This window comes from Coregonus lavaretus (genome assembly GCF_964263955.1).
Source record: "Coregonus lavaretus genome assembly, contig: HAP1_SCAFFOLD_2479, whole genome shotgun sequence".
In the NCBI taxonomy this organism is placed as follows: Eukaryota; Metazoa; Chordata; class Actinopteri; order Salmoniformes; family Salmonidae; genus Coregonus; species Coregonus lavaretus.
This window is the reverse complement of record NW_028156832.1, coordinates 54,687-70,000: the sequence shown is the minus strand read 5'-3', so window position 1 is coordinate 70,000 and position 15,314 is coordinate 54,687. Positions and strand designations below refer to the sequence as shown.

Sequence of the window (15,314 nt, the reverse complement as noted above, 5' to 3'; positions counted from 1 at the left end):
AATATTGTTGGTATGTTATGGTGTGTTCCCTGTAGTTGATTGGATTTTCAGTATGTGGATGGTTGTGTTAGGATGTAAACTGTTGTGTGTGTGTGTGTGTGTGTGTGTGTGTGTGTGTGTGTGTGTGTGTGTGTGTGTGTGTGTGTGTGTGTGTGTGTGTGCGCGGCGTGTGTGTGATAACTAATTAATAACTAATTAATAACAGATGAGGTAGCAGTATGGAGCAGTATGGAGAGTGTCTGGCCAGAGATCGTGAGAGATTGTGAGAGACCATGAGTCAGGTTGCTTTGTTGTTGTGTGTTATTTTGGGACACTGGCTGTAACTCGACCAACCACAGCCATCAACATCCTCTCTAACCAATCACTGGTTGTTATGGAGACACTTCCGACAGTAGTGAACAACATAGGAGATCGTAGGTCATAAGTAATGTGTCAAATTCCAAGCCTTCAGGGCTATAGAGTCTGTGTGAAGGTCCTGTCTGTACCTTTGGTTCAGGGCCCCCACATTCCCAGTCAAACTGGTAACACTGTGAGACCCTCTCTCTTTTTGTAAAGTCACACAGGCAACACTTGGGCTATGTAACTAGTCTCGCTAGACATCCAGGCTGCCTCCCACAATGTTTCAATGTTCTGGCTTAACATGTCTCTATGTAATAAAACGTCAGTTTGGCATAGAGGAACTACGTCACTACCGTATCCGTTTTAATAAAATACAAAATAGTAGCTAGCAGGATGGAGATCACCAAGGTTATTTCTAATGAGTGCATTTTGCAAATGGCTACCCAGCAAACCAAAAGTGGTTCTGTGAAAGTTCCCAGAACATTCGTTAGGTCGTGACAAATCTTCTCATAAGACTGTCCAATCGTGCTGATGATTATAGAACGTTTGTATAAAACATTTGCCTGATGTTGCAAGAATGTTCCTAGAACACATTTAATTTGTTCTGTAAAGGTTCCCCAGAATGTTTAATTAGGTTATGGAAACAGTCTGGTGCGAACATTGTGGGGACATCACAAAATAGATGTTTCCAAACCACAAAAACTGTCCAGTTGTGCAGATGATTCTACAATGTTTCTTTTAGGGTGCCAAAAACATTCACCAGATGTTACAAGAGCGTTCCCAGAACACATGTTGTCTGTTCTTTAAAGGTTCCCAGAATGTTTCATTTGGTTGTGGTAACAGTATAATCATTAGCACGACTGGATAGTTTTTGTGTTATGAGAACATTTGCCACAACCTAAGGAATGTTCTGGGAACTTTCACAGAACCAATTTTGGTTTGCTGGGAAAACATTGCTGGTATATTGTGCTATTACATTACCCGGAAACCTAATGAGAACTTTTGGGGAATGTTCTGTGGTGGTTGTCACAGATGTTGTGCACCACATTTTTGTGAATGTTAGGAGAACATTCCAAGGATATTTTTTTATTTTTTATTATAAAACCCTAACTAGAACTTCATGGGAATATTAGCTAATGTTCTGGGAATGTTCCAAGTCTGCTGGGTAGTTTGCATCAACTACCTTCACAACTACCAAACTGGTTTCGAAACGCGACGTTCTTGCATGTCTGACTTGTGATTTGTTGAGAGCATTGTCTGTCTGAACATTATTCTTTTTTTATTATCAAAGTTAAGAAGAAAGTCTATCATATCTACCAGATCCTAGTCACTTCTGTTGCCTAGGGTCAGGTTTACGAGACTACTATGTAACAGGAGTATGTGTGTGTGATGTAAGAGAGAGTGAGTGACAGCTGTGATGCAGGTGGGAGTGGTCTACGCCTCTCACCTTTCAGGTGGATAAGAGACACACACTGGGGTCTGGGGCCCTCTTCCCCCCTCTCTCTCTCTTCCACCCAACTCTCCCTCTCTTTCTCTGTCTTTCTTTCTTTCTCTTTCCCTCTCTCTTTCCCTCTCTCTCTCTGTCTTGTCTAGCACCAAGATAAACAATAAAGCACTAACAATTGGTAACAAATATCTCTGTCTTTTCTCCCGTTCTCTCCCTTCCTTCCCTCCACTCCTCCCAGGCCCATCGGTCCAGCGCCAAGTCCAGAATGGACCCACTACAGACGAGATGGAGGTGCAGAGAGCAAGGTAAGGCATCGAGGTACCCCGCAACAACCACACAACAAGCACACGAGACACAACATTCACAAAGCACCCACACGACATCCACATTGACACAACATTCACACAACATCCACGCAACATTGACACAATGTTTTCCACAGAGAGGATCACTGCAGTTCCAGTAATGAGGTTGTATAGTTTATTATTGGATGTCAGCATGGCTAAGACAGGAAATACATCAGACACAACATTCACTGAACTTCCCTGAAATATTTCCCAACGAGAGGATTAGATCAGTAATCACACTGTGTTGTCTGTGAGTCTGTCAGAAAAGACTGTACAATATAGAACGGTCTGTCACGCAGGACTCAGTCTGCTAACAGGCAGCAGCCCTGCCCACATGACCCCCAGCCAGACATCTGTCCTCATCAACCTTTTATTCCTCTCCTCCCTCTGTTCTCGCTCTCCCTCTGTCTCCTCACAGGATTAACAGACAGGAGGGAGAGAGCGAGAGAGTTTCAGAGAGAGTCTGACAGAGAGAGCGCGAGTAAAAGAGGGAAAGAGAACGATAGAGTTGTAATGACAGCTAAACACAGGAAGTACTTATTTCTGCTAAATCATGGTAGGCAGATTGTGGAGAATAGATGTTAATAGCAGATTTGTGCTTGAGATTATGCTCCAGTACTTTTAGATTGCACAATAGCACCTATTCAGAGAGGTACAGTAACACAAGCTGTTTCTGCTATCTATCTTTATCTCTACGCCCCCAGGGAATTACACGAGCCTTTGTTGCCTGAGCTATTTCTGCTCTGCTTATCGTTTCATCTCAATTCCAAATGCCAAAGCAGAAACAGAACAAATATGATTGTATTATGGATATCTGATCACCTCTCAGTGGAGAGGACAACTCTGAGGCGCTCACTAGTGGTAAAAGGCAGGATTGCAGCACTGTGCCGTGTGGAAATCAAAATATCAGGTGCTTGTGTGTTTGTGTGTGTGTGTGCAAGTGTGTTCGTGTGTGTGTGGAGCCCCCTCCAGTGGTAACAGTCAGTGTAACAGTATGTATCTCCCAGTCCTGTGGCTGCTGGGTCAGCACATCTCCTCTCCAACACTACACGCAGCTGAAAATTCCACTTCCTCTCTGTGTGCTCTCTCTCTCACTATCTCTTTTTCTCTCTCTATTGTCAATTCAATCTCAATTCAGTTCAGAGGGCTTTATTGGCATGGGAAACATATGTTTACATTGCCAAAGCAAGTGAAATAAAGAATCAGAAATGAACAGCAAACATTACACTCACAAAAGTTTCAAAAGAATACAGACATTTCAAATGTTATATTATGGGTATATACAGTGTTGTAACAATGTGCAAGTAGTTGAAGTACAAAAGGGAACATAAATATGGGTTGTATTTACAATGGTGTTTGTGCTTCACTGGTTGCCCTTTTCTTGTGGCAACAGGTCACAAATCATGCTGCTGTGATGGCACACTGTGGTATTTCACCTAATAGATATGGGAGTTATTTAAAATGTTATTTATTTTGTATTCTTTGTGGGTCTGTGTAATTAGAGGGAAATATGTGTCTCTAATATGTATTTCTGTTTCTCTCTGCCCAGAGCTCTAACATATGCTTCTCACATCAGAGGGGGAGAGGGGAGAGGGGAAGAGAGGGAGGGGGATATAGAGGAAGAGGAAGAGAGGGGGTAAAGGAGAGAGAGGGGGAAGAGAGAGGTGGGGGTGAGAAGGAGAAAGTGGGGAGAAGCTCATAAAGCCTGCAGCATAGTGAACAGCAGGGAGAGTATCTCTCTTGTCATGGAAGTTAATAGCACTACTTGTCCATGTACTGCACATAAGCAGACATACAGGCTACTTACACTGTGTGTACAAAACATTAGGAACACCTGCTCTTTCCATGACATAGACTGACCAGGTGAATTCAGGTGAAAGCTATGATCCCTTATTGATGTCAACTGTTAAATCCACTTCAATCAGTGTAGATGAAGGGGAGGAGACAGGTTAAAGAATGATATTTAAGCCTTGAGACAATTGAGACATGGATTGTGTATGTGTGCCATTCAGAGGGTGAATGGGCAAGACAAAAGATTTAAGTGCCTTTGAACGTGGTGTGGTAGTAGGTGCCAGGCGCAGCAGTTAGAGTGTGTCAAGAACTGCAACGCTGCTGGGTTTTTCACGCATGTATCAAGAATGGTCCACCACCCAAAGGACATCCAGCCAACTTGACACAACTGTGGGAAGTTTTGGAGTCAACATGGGCCAGCGTCCCTGTGGAACGCTTTCGACACCTTGTAGTCCATGCCCCGACGAATTGAGGCTGTTCTGAAGGCAAAAGGGTGTGCAACTCAATATTAGGAAGGTATTCCTAATGTTTTGTACACTCAGTGTATACCACATGCCATCATTTTACCAGACCTTGGACAGCTGGAGAACTGTAGAGCTGTAGGACTGTAGGCTAACTGACTGTGGTATATTTAAGCAATAAGGCCCGAGGAGGTTTGGTATATGGCCAGTATACCACGGCTAAGGGCTGTTCTTAGGCACGACGCAACGCAACTTGGACACAGCCCTTAGCCATGGTATATTGCCCATATACAAACCCCAGAGGAGCCTTATTGCTATTATAAACTGCTTACCAACGTAATTAGAGCTGTAAAACTAAACGTTTTGTCATACCCGTGGTATACAGTCTGATATAGCATGGCTTTCAGCCAATCAGAATTCAGGGCTCAAACCTCCCAGTTTATAATTAAGCAATAAGGCCCGAGGGGGTGTGGTATATGGCCAATATACCACGGCTAAGGGCTGTTCTTAAGCACGACGCAACGTGGAGTGCCTGGATACAGCCCTTAGCCGTGGTATATTGGCCATATATCACAAACCCCCAAGGTGCCTTATTGCTATTATAAACTGGTTACCGACGTAATTAGAACAGTAAAAATAAATGTTTGTCATACCCCTGGTATACGGTCTGATATACCACGGCTTTCAGACAATCAGCATTCAAGGCTCGAACCACCCAGTTTATAAATACAATTGAAGGACTGTTGGCTGTATGACTCACTGACTGTGTGTCAAATGTCCCTGCTCTATGGGGCAATAGGGCTCTAAGGCTTTCTGCCTGTCTGTCTATCTCACTGACTGTGCTATGACAGGCATAAAATGGAGGTGGGCTGACTGACTGACGGTGTGTCTGCTGTCTCCCCAGGCAGATGATGGAGCAACAGCAGATGCAGGCCCACATGGAGAGGGAACGACGATCCTCGAACCCAGGTGAGGAAACGCTGAACTCAACCTACTGAACAGTCAAATTAAAATGTTTTTTTTTAAATTCAGTCGCCTTTACAGTTTGGCATTATCAAGTGTCTCAAGTGCCTGATGAGAATTCATATTCACTTTCAAATTCAGGCACTATGTGACACTATAAAGAATGTCTTCTTTTCTCTCTCTTTTCTTTCTCTCTCCCTCTTTCTCTCTCCCTCTCTCAATTTCACCAGGCTCTCCTTTCCCAGGCCATCCCGGTGTGCTTTCGGTAGCCCCCCCAGCCCCCATGCCGCCCCCCATGTCCATGGGCTCCTCTTTAGGTGGAGGCCCCCCCTCCCTGGGTGCCCCTATGCCTCCACCCCCTCCCGGCCCCCCTCCCCCCTCGGCAGGGGCTCCCCCACCCCCCCTGCCTCCTCCGCTGCCCATGGGTGGAGGTGGACAGGGTGAGGAGGCTCCCGCCCCGACGGGACTCGCCGCCATGATCGCTGGAGCCAAACTGCGCCGCGTCAATAGAGTAAGAATCACACTAATCACCTATGTTACATGACATAAAATAATACATGGACTTACCCTCTATGATCTATAGACAGACAATCTATCAATACCTTCATAGACATGGGGATGTAAGAGCATCCTATGAGGGTTTATAAAGATGTAATGAGCTTTATAGTAGTAACGGTAAGGCACAGGCAAACATACTGCGTGTGTATCTCAAAAGTCTAAAGTGACCTCCTCCACACTGTTCACCAAGCCCAGCTCTTTCATATCAGTGGAGCTGAACTAGGAAAGGAAGCCACTTTAGACCGCTATCTTGTGCTCCACCTCTTACAACTAGGTGACGTAACGCACACTCCGTCCTATCCTCACCTAACATACCGTGTGTGTCTTCCTTCTCTCTCGAGCCTGAGGATTCTAACTCTTCAGGATCGGGGGCCAAAAACGATGCCAACAGGACGAGTGGTGGCAGCGGAGGACTGATGGAGGAGATGAATGCTCTGCTGGCGCGGAGGTCAGAGCATAGAGTTAGGAACACTTGAACAGACATTCCTATTCAGAGCATTGTAAAACCACCACAACAGACTTTTCTATTCAACATCATGTCCTGTCATATGTGGAGTGGGCCGGCAGCCATATTGAATGCACTACTTTGATATCAAACTGAATGAGGGCCTGATTTGAGGCTTCTTCTTGCCCCCAGAAGGAAAGCAGCGTCAGAGAAGCCTGAAGACAGCCAAAACGTGAGTGATGCTAACTGATGATACAACAGTGACTTATGACTCTTTTCATCATTAAATGAATGGCTCACTTCTCCTTAGTTGACCTCAACATCTTCCTCCTGTTGTTTTTCAGGATGACCCCAACGGATCCCCTTCACCCAGCACCAGGGGTGGACAGAACGCCACAGGTACTACAGTCATACACACTATATACAATATATACAGTACAAAAACAACACAATATATACTGTACTACACAAGAACAACACAATATAAACTATATAGATACAATACAATTGACATGTTGAGGTAATGTTTTTCCTCACCTGACCCCTGACCCCTGTCTTCTCTTCTCCTTCCCTCTCAGATGGAGTGAAGAAGCCATGGGACAGAGCCAACTCTGCCGAAAGGTCATCACTAGTATCAAGGTGAGAAGCTGAGGGGCTCAGTCAGTCTTCCAACATACGTCTCATAATTAGGTTATGTAATCAAGGGATTGGCTGGTTAACTGTATAAAGGACTGTACACGTTTCCCTCTGTACACTTAATGCCTTATATGTGCACCTATTTTTCTCTTGCATGTTCGCTCTCTGTGCATTTGTCAAATAAATATATTGAAATACCAGAGATGTTATGAAATGTATAAGTGTGAGTGTTTTACTTTTCTGTAGGGTACGACCTGTGGGGAGTAGCAGCGACACAGACGCCTTAGACTTTGACAGAATGAAGCAGGTAAGGTGCCCTATAGTCAGGCAGTGGCACATACGCTTTGTAAATCTGAAAACGTATCATACCTGTTCTGATTAACTTTTTGTACTTGAAACAGGAAATCTTGGAGGAAGTTGTTCGTGAATTGCACAAGGTGAAGGATGAGATCATTGATGGTACGTTATCTCTCTGAGTTCCTCACTCACCTCATCAGAGAATGTCTGGATGGGAAATTGACTGTAGTTTACTACACATATGTTTGTAACTGATCAAATGTGCTTGTTATTGTTAGAGAGGGAGAAGTGAGACATATTATCCACCAGATGGCATCAGAAACAGATAAACTAAAACTAATAATGCTAATATACTATTGTTGGGCTTTGACAGGACAGCACCTTTTATGCCCATGACATGACCTGTAACTCTCCTCTTGTGTGTCACTTCTCTCTTCCAGCCATTAGACAAGAACTGAGCAGAATCAGCACGACATAATCTTTCATGTGACCCCAGATTTTGGAACCATCATCCCCACGGCAACTACTGTCGCGTCTGAAGAATGAAAGGAGAGGATCAAGGCCCGAACTACGACCTTTTATTTATTTTACGTTGCTGTGATGTTGTCGCAACGTGACAATGTTGCTGTAACACTACAGGAATGTTACGTTTGGTTTGGAAGAATAGGATGGATGGAGGACACTAGCACTGATTTTCTCTGTTTCTTTGGTTTAGGTTTTCTCTCGCTTTCTTTCTTTCTTTCTTTCTGTCCTTCTTTCTGTCCATCGGTAACCCATGTTTGCTGTTATTTTTCCAGTCTTAAAGGCAACATTTATTAAATTCAATGAAGTAACCTCTTGTTTTTTTTTAGGAGTTTATTGTTTTGGTTTTTATTTTTGGTTTGGGGTTATTATTACTACCATTGTCATTATTATGACTATTATTCTTATTATTGTAGATGTAATGGTGTGAATATAAATAGTAGTAGTTTTAGTGACAACAATAGTAAAAATGACAAAATAATAATGATAATGATATAGATGATAATTATAATGATAATGATATAGATGATAATGATAATGATATAGATGATAATGATAATGATGATGATAATAATAATTGCACATCATTTTATGTCAGCCTTTTATATTTTATATTGTAAATTTTTTTCCTTTTGGTTTTGTTTTAAAATACAATAATAAGCACATACGGATTTCTTTCTCATGACCTGACCTCAAGATTTTTTGAAGAGTTTTGTATCCTTTTCGCCAACACAGTTGTGTGTGTGTGTGTGTGTGGAATCACTGACTGAAAGATTTTTAAAAACAGGTCTTTAACCTGAAAGGGAGGGTGGTGTATGAACTATTGCTCTTTGGATATTGCAATCTTATGAACAAAAAAACATCAATACACCAGAGTATTTGTGATGATGTTGTTAAAAATGTTTATTGGCTGCAGGAATATGGTGAAGTATTGTTCGTTTTATTATTTACTTTCATGACCAAGTGCTTCCTGGTTTAAAAATTTAAAAAAAGACACACACTAAATTAAAAATTCAAATAAAACTGTGAACAATGTCTTGGATAAATGAAGTGGTCTCTGATTGTGAGAGTTTTGTCAGTTTTTTTAGTTGTGCTTGTTTAACTGCTTTGATTCAGTGTTTATTCTCAAGTATTCACCTAGCCAGACTGTGTATTCATATACTATGGGCCACTATGTACATAATTTGGTCTTTCGGTTCCTTTTAGTTGTACTTTGTAACAACACATAATACTATCCTGGGGCACATTCATTGGGGATCAATTTAGAGCAGTGTAATGTATAGGGTTGAATGATGCCCTACATAAAGGAGATCCTGATATGAATAGACTCTTGCAGTCAGTAGGCAGGAAAGGTCATGCAGATACATGACTGCATAACAAGAGGCAATACAATATACTGTCTGGAATGTGGATTATGAGGGATTTTGTCCCCATGTATATAGCGCCATCTGGAGGTCAAATAAGGAAAGACCATCTACTGTATATAAAGTAGCCTACTTTACAGAAAACGTGTATTTATAGAAACCCCAACAAACGCAAGTCAAGTGTAATATTTCCCTTTAGATGTGTAGGGTAAAATTGAACATTCAAGAAGTATATGAAACTGTATGAAATACATCCATAGGATTAGATGGGCCAAATGCCAGTAGGTATTTGAGGAGGCTGCTCCTCTACCAGGGTTTTCCAAACTCGGTCCTGCCCCCCCCCGGGTGAATATTTAGTTTTTTGCCCTAGTATAACACAGCTGATTCAAATAACCAATTTATCATCAAGCTTTGATTATTTGAATCAGCTGTGTAGTGCTAGGGCAAAAACCAAAACGTGCACCTAGAGGGTGCCCCAGGACTGAGTTCGGAAACCCCTCCCTATGCAATAGTCATTTTCTGCATTCAGAAAACTATTTAAGTCTTATGGTGCATTCTGCATAACAGTGAGTTGGTCAACGTCCTTGTGGCCCTTATCAATGTTTTAGCAAGCTAAAAAAGATTCACCAAGGCATTCATTCATATGTGATTTGTTATTTATTTTTGGTCTAAACATCTCCCTCACACCCTGTTCCAGAAGTCTCGCGATGTTAATGATTTTTTTAGAGCATAGTGGCGACGGGAATTGGTGGTGTGGGACGGAATTGAGTTAGCTAGCTATTTGTGTTATCGTAGAGGGAGAGAGAGAGAACGCGAACAGGGGGGTGTGTTTGTGGGGCAAACGAACACAGCACAGGGTGCGTGAGAAGCAAGCTGGCGGAATTCAACATGGCATCCGGCGATACGCTGTATATTGAGGCGGACGGCTCGGAGATGCCGGCCGAAATAGTGGAGCTGCACGAGATAGAGGTGGAAACGATACCAGTGGAGACTATAGAGACTACGGTGGTCGGGGAAGACGACGATGATGACCAGCCGATGATAGCACTTCAGCCGCTGGGATCAGACGACCCGAATTCGATCCACCACCACCATCAAGAAGTGATCCTAGTGCAGACAAGAGAGGAGGTTGTTGGCGGGGATGATTCGGATATGCATGCGGACGGGAGTTACGAGGATCAAATCCTCATCCCAGTACCAGCACCCGGCGTGGAAGACGAGTACATCGAACAGACTTTGGTGACTGTGGCAGGGAAAAGCTCGGTGGGTCGGATGAAGAGAGGGGGAGGCGGCAGTGGCAAGAAAGCGGGCAAAAAAAGCTATTTGGGTGCTGCAGAAGCAAGCGGTAGAAAATGGGAACAGAAGCAGGTGCAAATAAAGACTCTGGAGGGGGAATTCTCTGTTACAATGTGGGCTTCGGGTAAGTGGTCGGTTCTATCTAATCTGTCAATTCGAAAAGTGTATCTCGCTCCCCGCATTGTTCGTGCTTGGTCGTTAGCCTGTGCAAGGGGCCTTGTTGCAGGGCGTTGTCCTTCTGCACCAGTCTATTTACTCGGCTAGTTCACCAGGCCACCTTCGGGATCACTTTTAGATGTTTTCGGTGCAGAATTGCCTGTCAGTTAGATTGAAATGTTTTTGTTTTGAAGGGAGGCCATGTTTTTAGATGTTGCTGGGCGCCGCCATGTTCCCCGAGAACCAGTATGGCGGCCCTAAAAAATGGCGATAGAGCGGCGGGGCGAAGATGGCGGCGGTTGGGGGAGCGAGCGCGCTGTTGGCTCCAGAGAGTAGGCCGCGATGGCGTAGCTAGCTAGCTATTTTCTACTAGGGTAACTAGTTAACTAGGTGGCTAACGTTAGCTATGCGGACAGCTAGCTAGCTGCAGCCGTGATTATCTAGGTCAGTAGCACTGTAATTTAGCACCAGTTGAGTTTGATAATAGATTTTAAAAGGCTGGCCAAATATATTTATTTGTTGTCCAAAAAAAGTTATTTATAATCTACGCCCATTGATGCAAGCACTTTTCTTCTGCATAGCCAGCTAACGTTAGCTAGCTTAAAATTGATTTTTGTTTTTCTCTGCTAACAAATGATCTACAAGTTACAGCTAGCGAGTTCTCAATCAGGTTGAGTTTGCAACACAAGTATAACGTTCCTAAAAACGAAGACCCTACACAGTTTGCCTTGTCCAGTATTGCATGAACAACGTTTATTCGCATTTGGATTCAACATGATTGTTAAATTGGAATTATAGTCTTCCGTTCGCGTGTTAGTAAAGCCATCTTCATGTGGCTACCATGAACAATATTTGACTACTAGCAGAGCTGGTAAACGGTGCAGGGGGATCAAATTGATGCATGCTCATCGTTATGTCAATCACCACCAATGATTGTATACATTGTATTTACTGTTGGTAAAACACAGTCATACTATGTACATTGTAGAAATATTGCTGCTGTATTGTTGTTTACATAACTGTTTTCAAATTGCAATGGTGTACCCCGGTCTTGTATGGCTATTTTCGGTTAAGTCCCTGCATTGTATCCTAGATGGCAAAAAAGACATCGACCATGAGTCGGTTGTTGAAGAACAGATCATTGGGGAAAATTCCCCTCCGGACTACTCTGAATACATGACGGGGAAGAAGCTGCCCCCTGGAGGGATACCTGGCATCGACCTGTCAGACCCCAAACAGCTGGCAGAGTTCGCCAGGTCAGTGTCTGTCGGTCTGCCTGCCTAAACTCACCTGTCCTTCAAGGATATGTACAATGAACACACACAAAACTATTGCATAGCCTAAGCTCTGACACACAAATAATTGCCACCTATGTGCTCTTGTGGCACACCTTGTAAAGTGGTGTTTAGCAAGATGCTAGGATTTGTGATTCTCTTCATGTTGCCTGGCTACTCAAGTCTTGAAGGTAGCACTTGATGTGGTTGCTTTCCTGTAGTAGATATCGGAGGTATATAGCCTAATCTCCTTCCTAAAGGGAGTGATGAGCTGGCCCGGCTCTTTCTGACTCCCGTTTGGATGTTGTGTTCTTAGCCCCTTCAGTAACTCTGCGGGTCCCTATGGTCAGAGCCCAGTGCGGTAAGTTCTAGAGTCCACTTCTACGAGAGCCTTTATACCGCACATGAACACTGTCAACACACACTGACATAGAGCACCTGGACACAGTGAAAGGAGGGAACTGGCTGTTTCAGCTATACTGGAACTCTTCCATGGGTGCTGGTTTATATTATTTGGTTAGCAATTGAACATGGTTAATTGGATTTTGTATATGGACAACATATTATTTGAGTTCTGTTTCCTGTGAATGCAATCGGATGAAAGTTACCTCCTTATCTGATGTTTTCTCAGGATGAAGCCGAGGAAGATAAAAGAAGATGACGCCCCCAGGACGATAGCCTGCCCTCATAAAGTAAGTAGTCTGTTTCCAACAGTATCTTTCCTACCCAGTCTCTCTTTCTCAGTCTATCTATGCCTGACTTGACAGTCGTCTTGGCCCCCATGGAACCATAAGTTGTCCTACATGGCTCAATAACGGAACTTTCTCTCTCGCCCAGGGCTGCACTAAAATGTTCAGGGACAACTCGGCGATGAGGAAGCATCTCCACACCCACGGGCCTCGCGTGCACGTCTGTGCTGAGTGTGGCAAGGCCTTCGTAGAGAGCTCTAAACTCAAACGCCACCAACTCGTTCACACAGGGGAGAAACCCTTCCAGGTACGTACCTAGACACACTCACATAAAGGAGAAACCCTGCCAAGTACACTGTATTTGACACTGTAGTGTACAAGTGTTGTAGTGTACACTGTACACCAGGGTGTATTAAAACTGGGTTCTCCAGTAGTCTAGTGTGCCGTTTTTCCTGAATGTTTACAACAGGTAAACCACTATGCATATAAACCACCACAAGGTTTATTCACAAATTTACCACACAAAAGTATGAAAATAAGTCCCTTAACTTGCATTGAGGGTATGCATAAATTTTGCTTGGACATTGACCCAAAAAGACTAATGCATGTTGAGCACTGAATTTAACTGCACACACTTTCACTATTAATTAGTATATCCTAATAAAGTATATCCATGGTCTCCTTTCTGTGTGCAGTGTACCTTTGAGGGCTGTGGAAAGAGGTTTTCGCTGGACTTTAACCTGCGCACACACGTTCGTATCCACACCGGAGACCGGCCCTACGTATGCCCCTTTGACGGCTGCAATAAGAAGTTCGCCCAGTCAACCAACCTCAAGTCTCACATCCTCACACACGCCAAAGCCAAAAACAACCAATGAGAGCCCTGCCCCAAGTCCCACCCCCACAGCAGTATCTTAATGACACCACACGTCAACCCTCCTTTGAGGAAAGAAACGATTGGAGAGAAAAAAAATTGAGAAGAATAAAGGTACTGAAATTCTCCCCCCTCTTCTTCTCCTATTGGATTGGCTGGCTAAAGAACAGTGGAACTCTTGAAAAATAAACCCCCCTCCCATTCCTCCCTTCATAGTGGCATCAGGTTGTTGCTAGAAATATGGAACTCATGGACAAACATCAGAGACTATTCTTTCTACCATGGAGCTGCAAGAGAGAGAGGGAGCAATCTGTCTGTTTTTCCACTTAAATGAATTTCCGCTGACTGGTCTTCATGTCTTCTGCATAGCTTTTAATTTTCTATTTCTCCAAGTGTGCATATTGTACACTTATTTTGGGATATGTTCAGAAAAGACTTTGTGATTATTATGATTTTTTCCTGAGTATTGAGATCCGCTTACCGTATGATAGTCCCTCAGACAATACTGTACCATCACATCGCTTCAAATAGTATTTTCTGTAAAAAGTTTTGTTGGTTTGAATATTCATCCCTACTTTTGGTTGTATTCCTTCAAACCATTAAATAATCTTGTATACTTGTAATTGTATGGCTGTATTGAAATGATGTAGACCTTGATAGAGGTGTGATTTAAAGTGTTAAACAATTTAACTTTTAGTCATGAGTTGCTTTATCTTTTTTATGGATTGTCCCCTTGCGGAGAAACTTGTCCCTACTGTTGATTCACTGCGAGCCTGTCTCTGTTGGAATACTGAAACACATAAAATGAAATCGCCAGCGTGACCATCAGTTTCTTTGTTAGAATGTAATGTACAGGCGTCCGTCAACCATGAACTTTCTTTGTTGATATTCACACCCATGTATTTCAATGGCCCACAATAAAAAGGTCATCCCAAATCCTTTTTACTTTTCTCATTCCTTTTCTAGGCCTGGGGTGTACTCATTAGTCCAAAATGTTGCGTTTTGCAATGAAAACACATTTGGGTAGGTCCCACCCTGTTTGGTTCCTAGTGAATACACCCCCTGATGTGAGCCCGGAGTGTTTCTCATAAGTGTGGTGAAAAACCTATTGCTTTCCTAATACTGGAGACATAGGCCCAATCCTAAATCGACCCCTATGCACTTTTGGAGATCTGATTTGATTGGTATAAGCAATATGGTGAAACTTCCACCTAGCCTATCAAAAGGCAAGGTGGAGCTATTGCCATATTACTAACACCTGTAAAATCCTCTCAGATCTCCACAAGTGCATAGGACTTGAAGGAATAATCCCATTCCACTTCCAACTATCTTTATGTATTTTTTCATTAGTCCACTGCTGATATAGGCCCAAAATGTTTTGCATGTCAGCAATCAAGTTTTCAAAAAGCAAATTGTGAGTCAGTGATGGGTTCTTTTTTTTCTTGATTATTTTTGTACAAAATAAAAAGTAGATAATCTAATTAAGTGTTGGTTATATCGATCCATGGAGTTACAAGACCTGCAAGCCAGTTGGTTTGCTAAAACAGGCTCTGTCGCAGCCGGCCGCGACCGGGAGACTCACAGGCGGCGCACAATTGGCCCAGCGTAGTCCAGGGTAGGGGAGGGAATGGCCGGCAGGGATGTAGCTCAGTTGATAGAGCATGGTGTTTGCAACGCCAGGGTTGTGGGTTCGATTCCCATGGGGGGCCAGTATAAAAATAAAAATAAATGTATTCACTAACTGTAAGTCGCTCTGGATAAGAGCGTCTGCTAAATGACTAAAATGTAAATGTAAAACAACTGAAAGGCTAGTTACTACCCACTGGGCAAAAACTGGTGGGATCAACACTGTTTC

General features: G+C 43.2%; 2 protein-coding genes across 5 annotated transcripts in view; both read left to right on the top strand.

Moving 5' to 3' along the window:
- The window catches only part of LOC311119650 (ena/VASP-like protein), a gene marked incomplete at both ends in the record, with an annotated part of 14,377 nt that extends 6,615 nt beyond the window's left edge, over positions 1-7,762 (top strand). Inside the window, 10 exons of the mRNA XM_084194322.1 lie at positions 2,025-2,091; positions 5,290-5,354; positions 5,579-5,859; positions 6,248-6,354; positions 6,544-6,583; positions 6,696-6,750; positions 6,930-6,990; positions 7,234-7,294; positions 7,389-7,446; positions 7,725-7,762. Coding sequence (XP_084050448.1) covers positions 2,025-2,091; positions 5,290-5,354; positions 5,579-5,859; positions 6,248-6,354; positions 6,544-6,583; positions 6,696-6,750; positions 6,930-6,990; positions 7,234-7,294; positions 7,389-7,446; positions 7,725-7,762 — 833 coding nt within the window. The remainder of the gene's footprint in view (positions 1-2,024; positions 2,092-5,289; positions 5,355-5,578; positions 5,860-6,247; positions 6,355-6,543; positions 6,584-6,695; positions 6,751-6,929; positions 6,991-7,233; positions 7,295-7,388; positions 7,447-7,724) is intronic.
- A 2,132-nt stretch (positions 7,763-9,894) lies between these two features.
- LOC311119648 (transcriptional repressor protein YY1-like) lies at positions 9,895-14,938 on the top strand. 4 transcript variants are annotated; one of them, XM_084194318.1, is made up of 6 exons: positions 9,895-10,590; positions 11,728-11,878; positions 12,213-12,257; positions 12,528-12,588; positions 12,734-12,892; positions 13,281-14,938. In XM_084194318.1, the coding sequence occupies exons 1-6, from the start codon at positions 10,059-10,061 to the stop codon at positions 13,461-13,463; spliced, it is 1,131 nt and encodes a 376-aa protein (XP_084050444.1). In that variant the 5' UTR covers positions 9,895-10,058; the 3' UTR covers positions 13,464-14,938. The 4 variants fall into 4 exon arrangements, with proteins under 4 accessions (XP_084050444.1, XP_084050446.1, XP_084050445.1 ...); XM_084194317.1 differs by having other exon boundaries at positions 9,959-10,590; positions 11,716-11,878; XM_084194320.1 differs by lacking the exon at positions 12,213-12,257.
- The last annotated feature ends 376 nt before the right edge of the window (positions 14,939-15,314 follow it).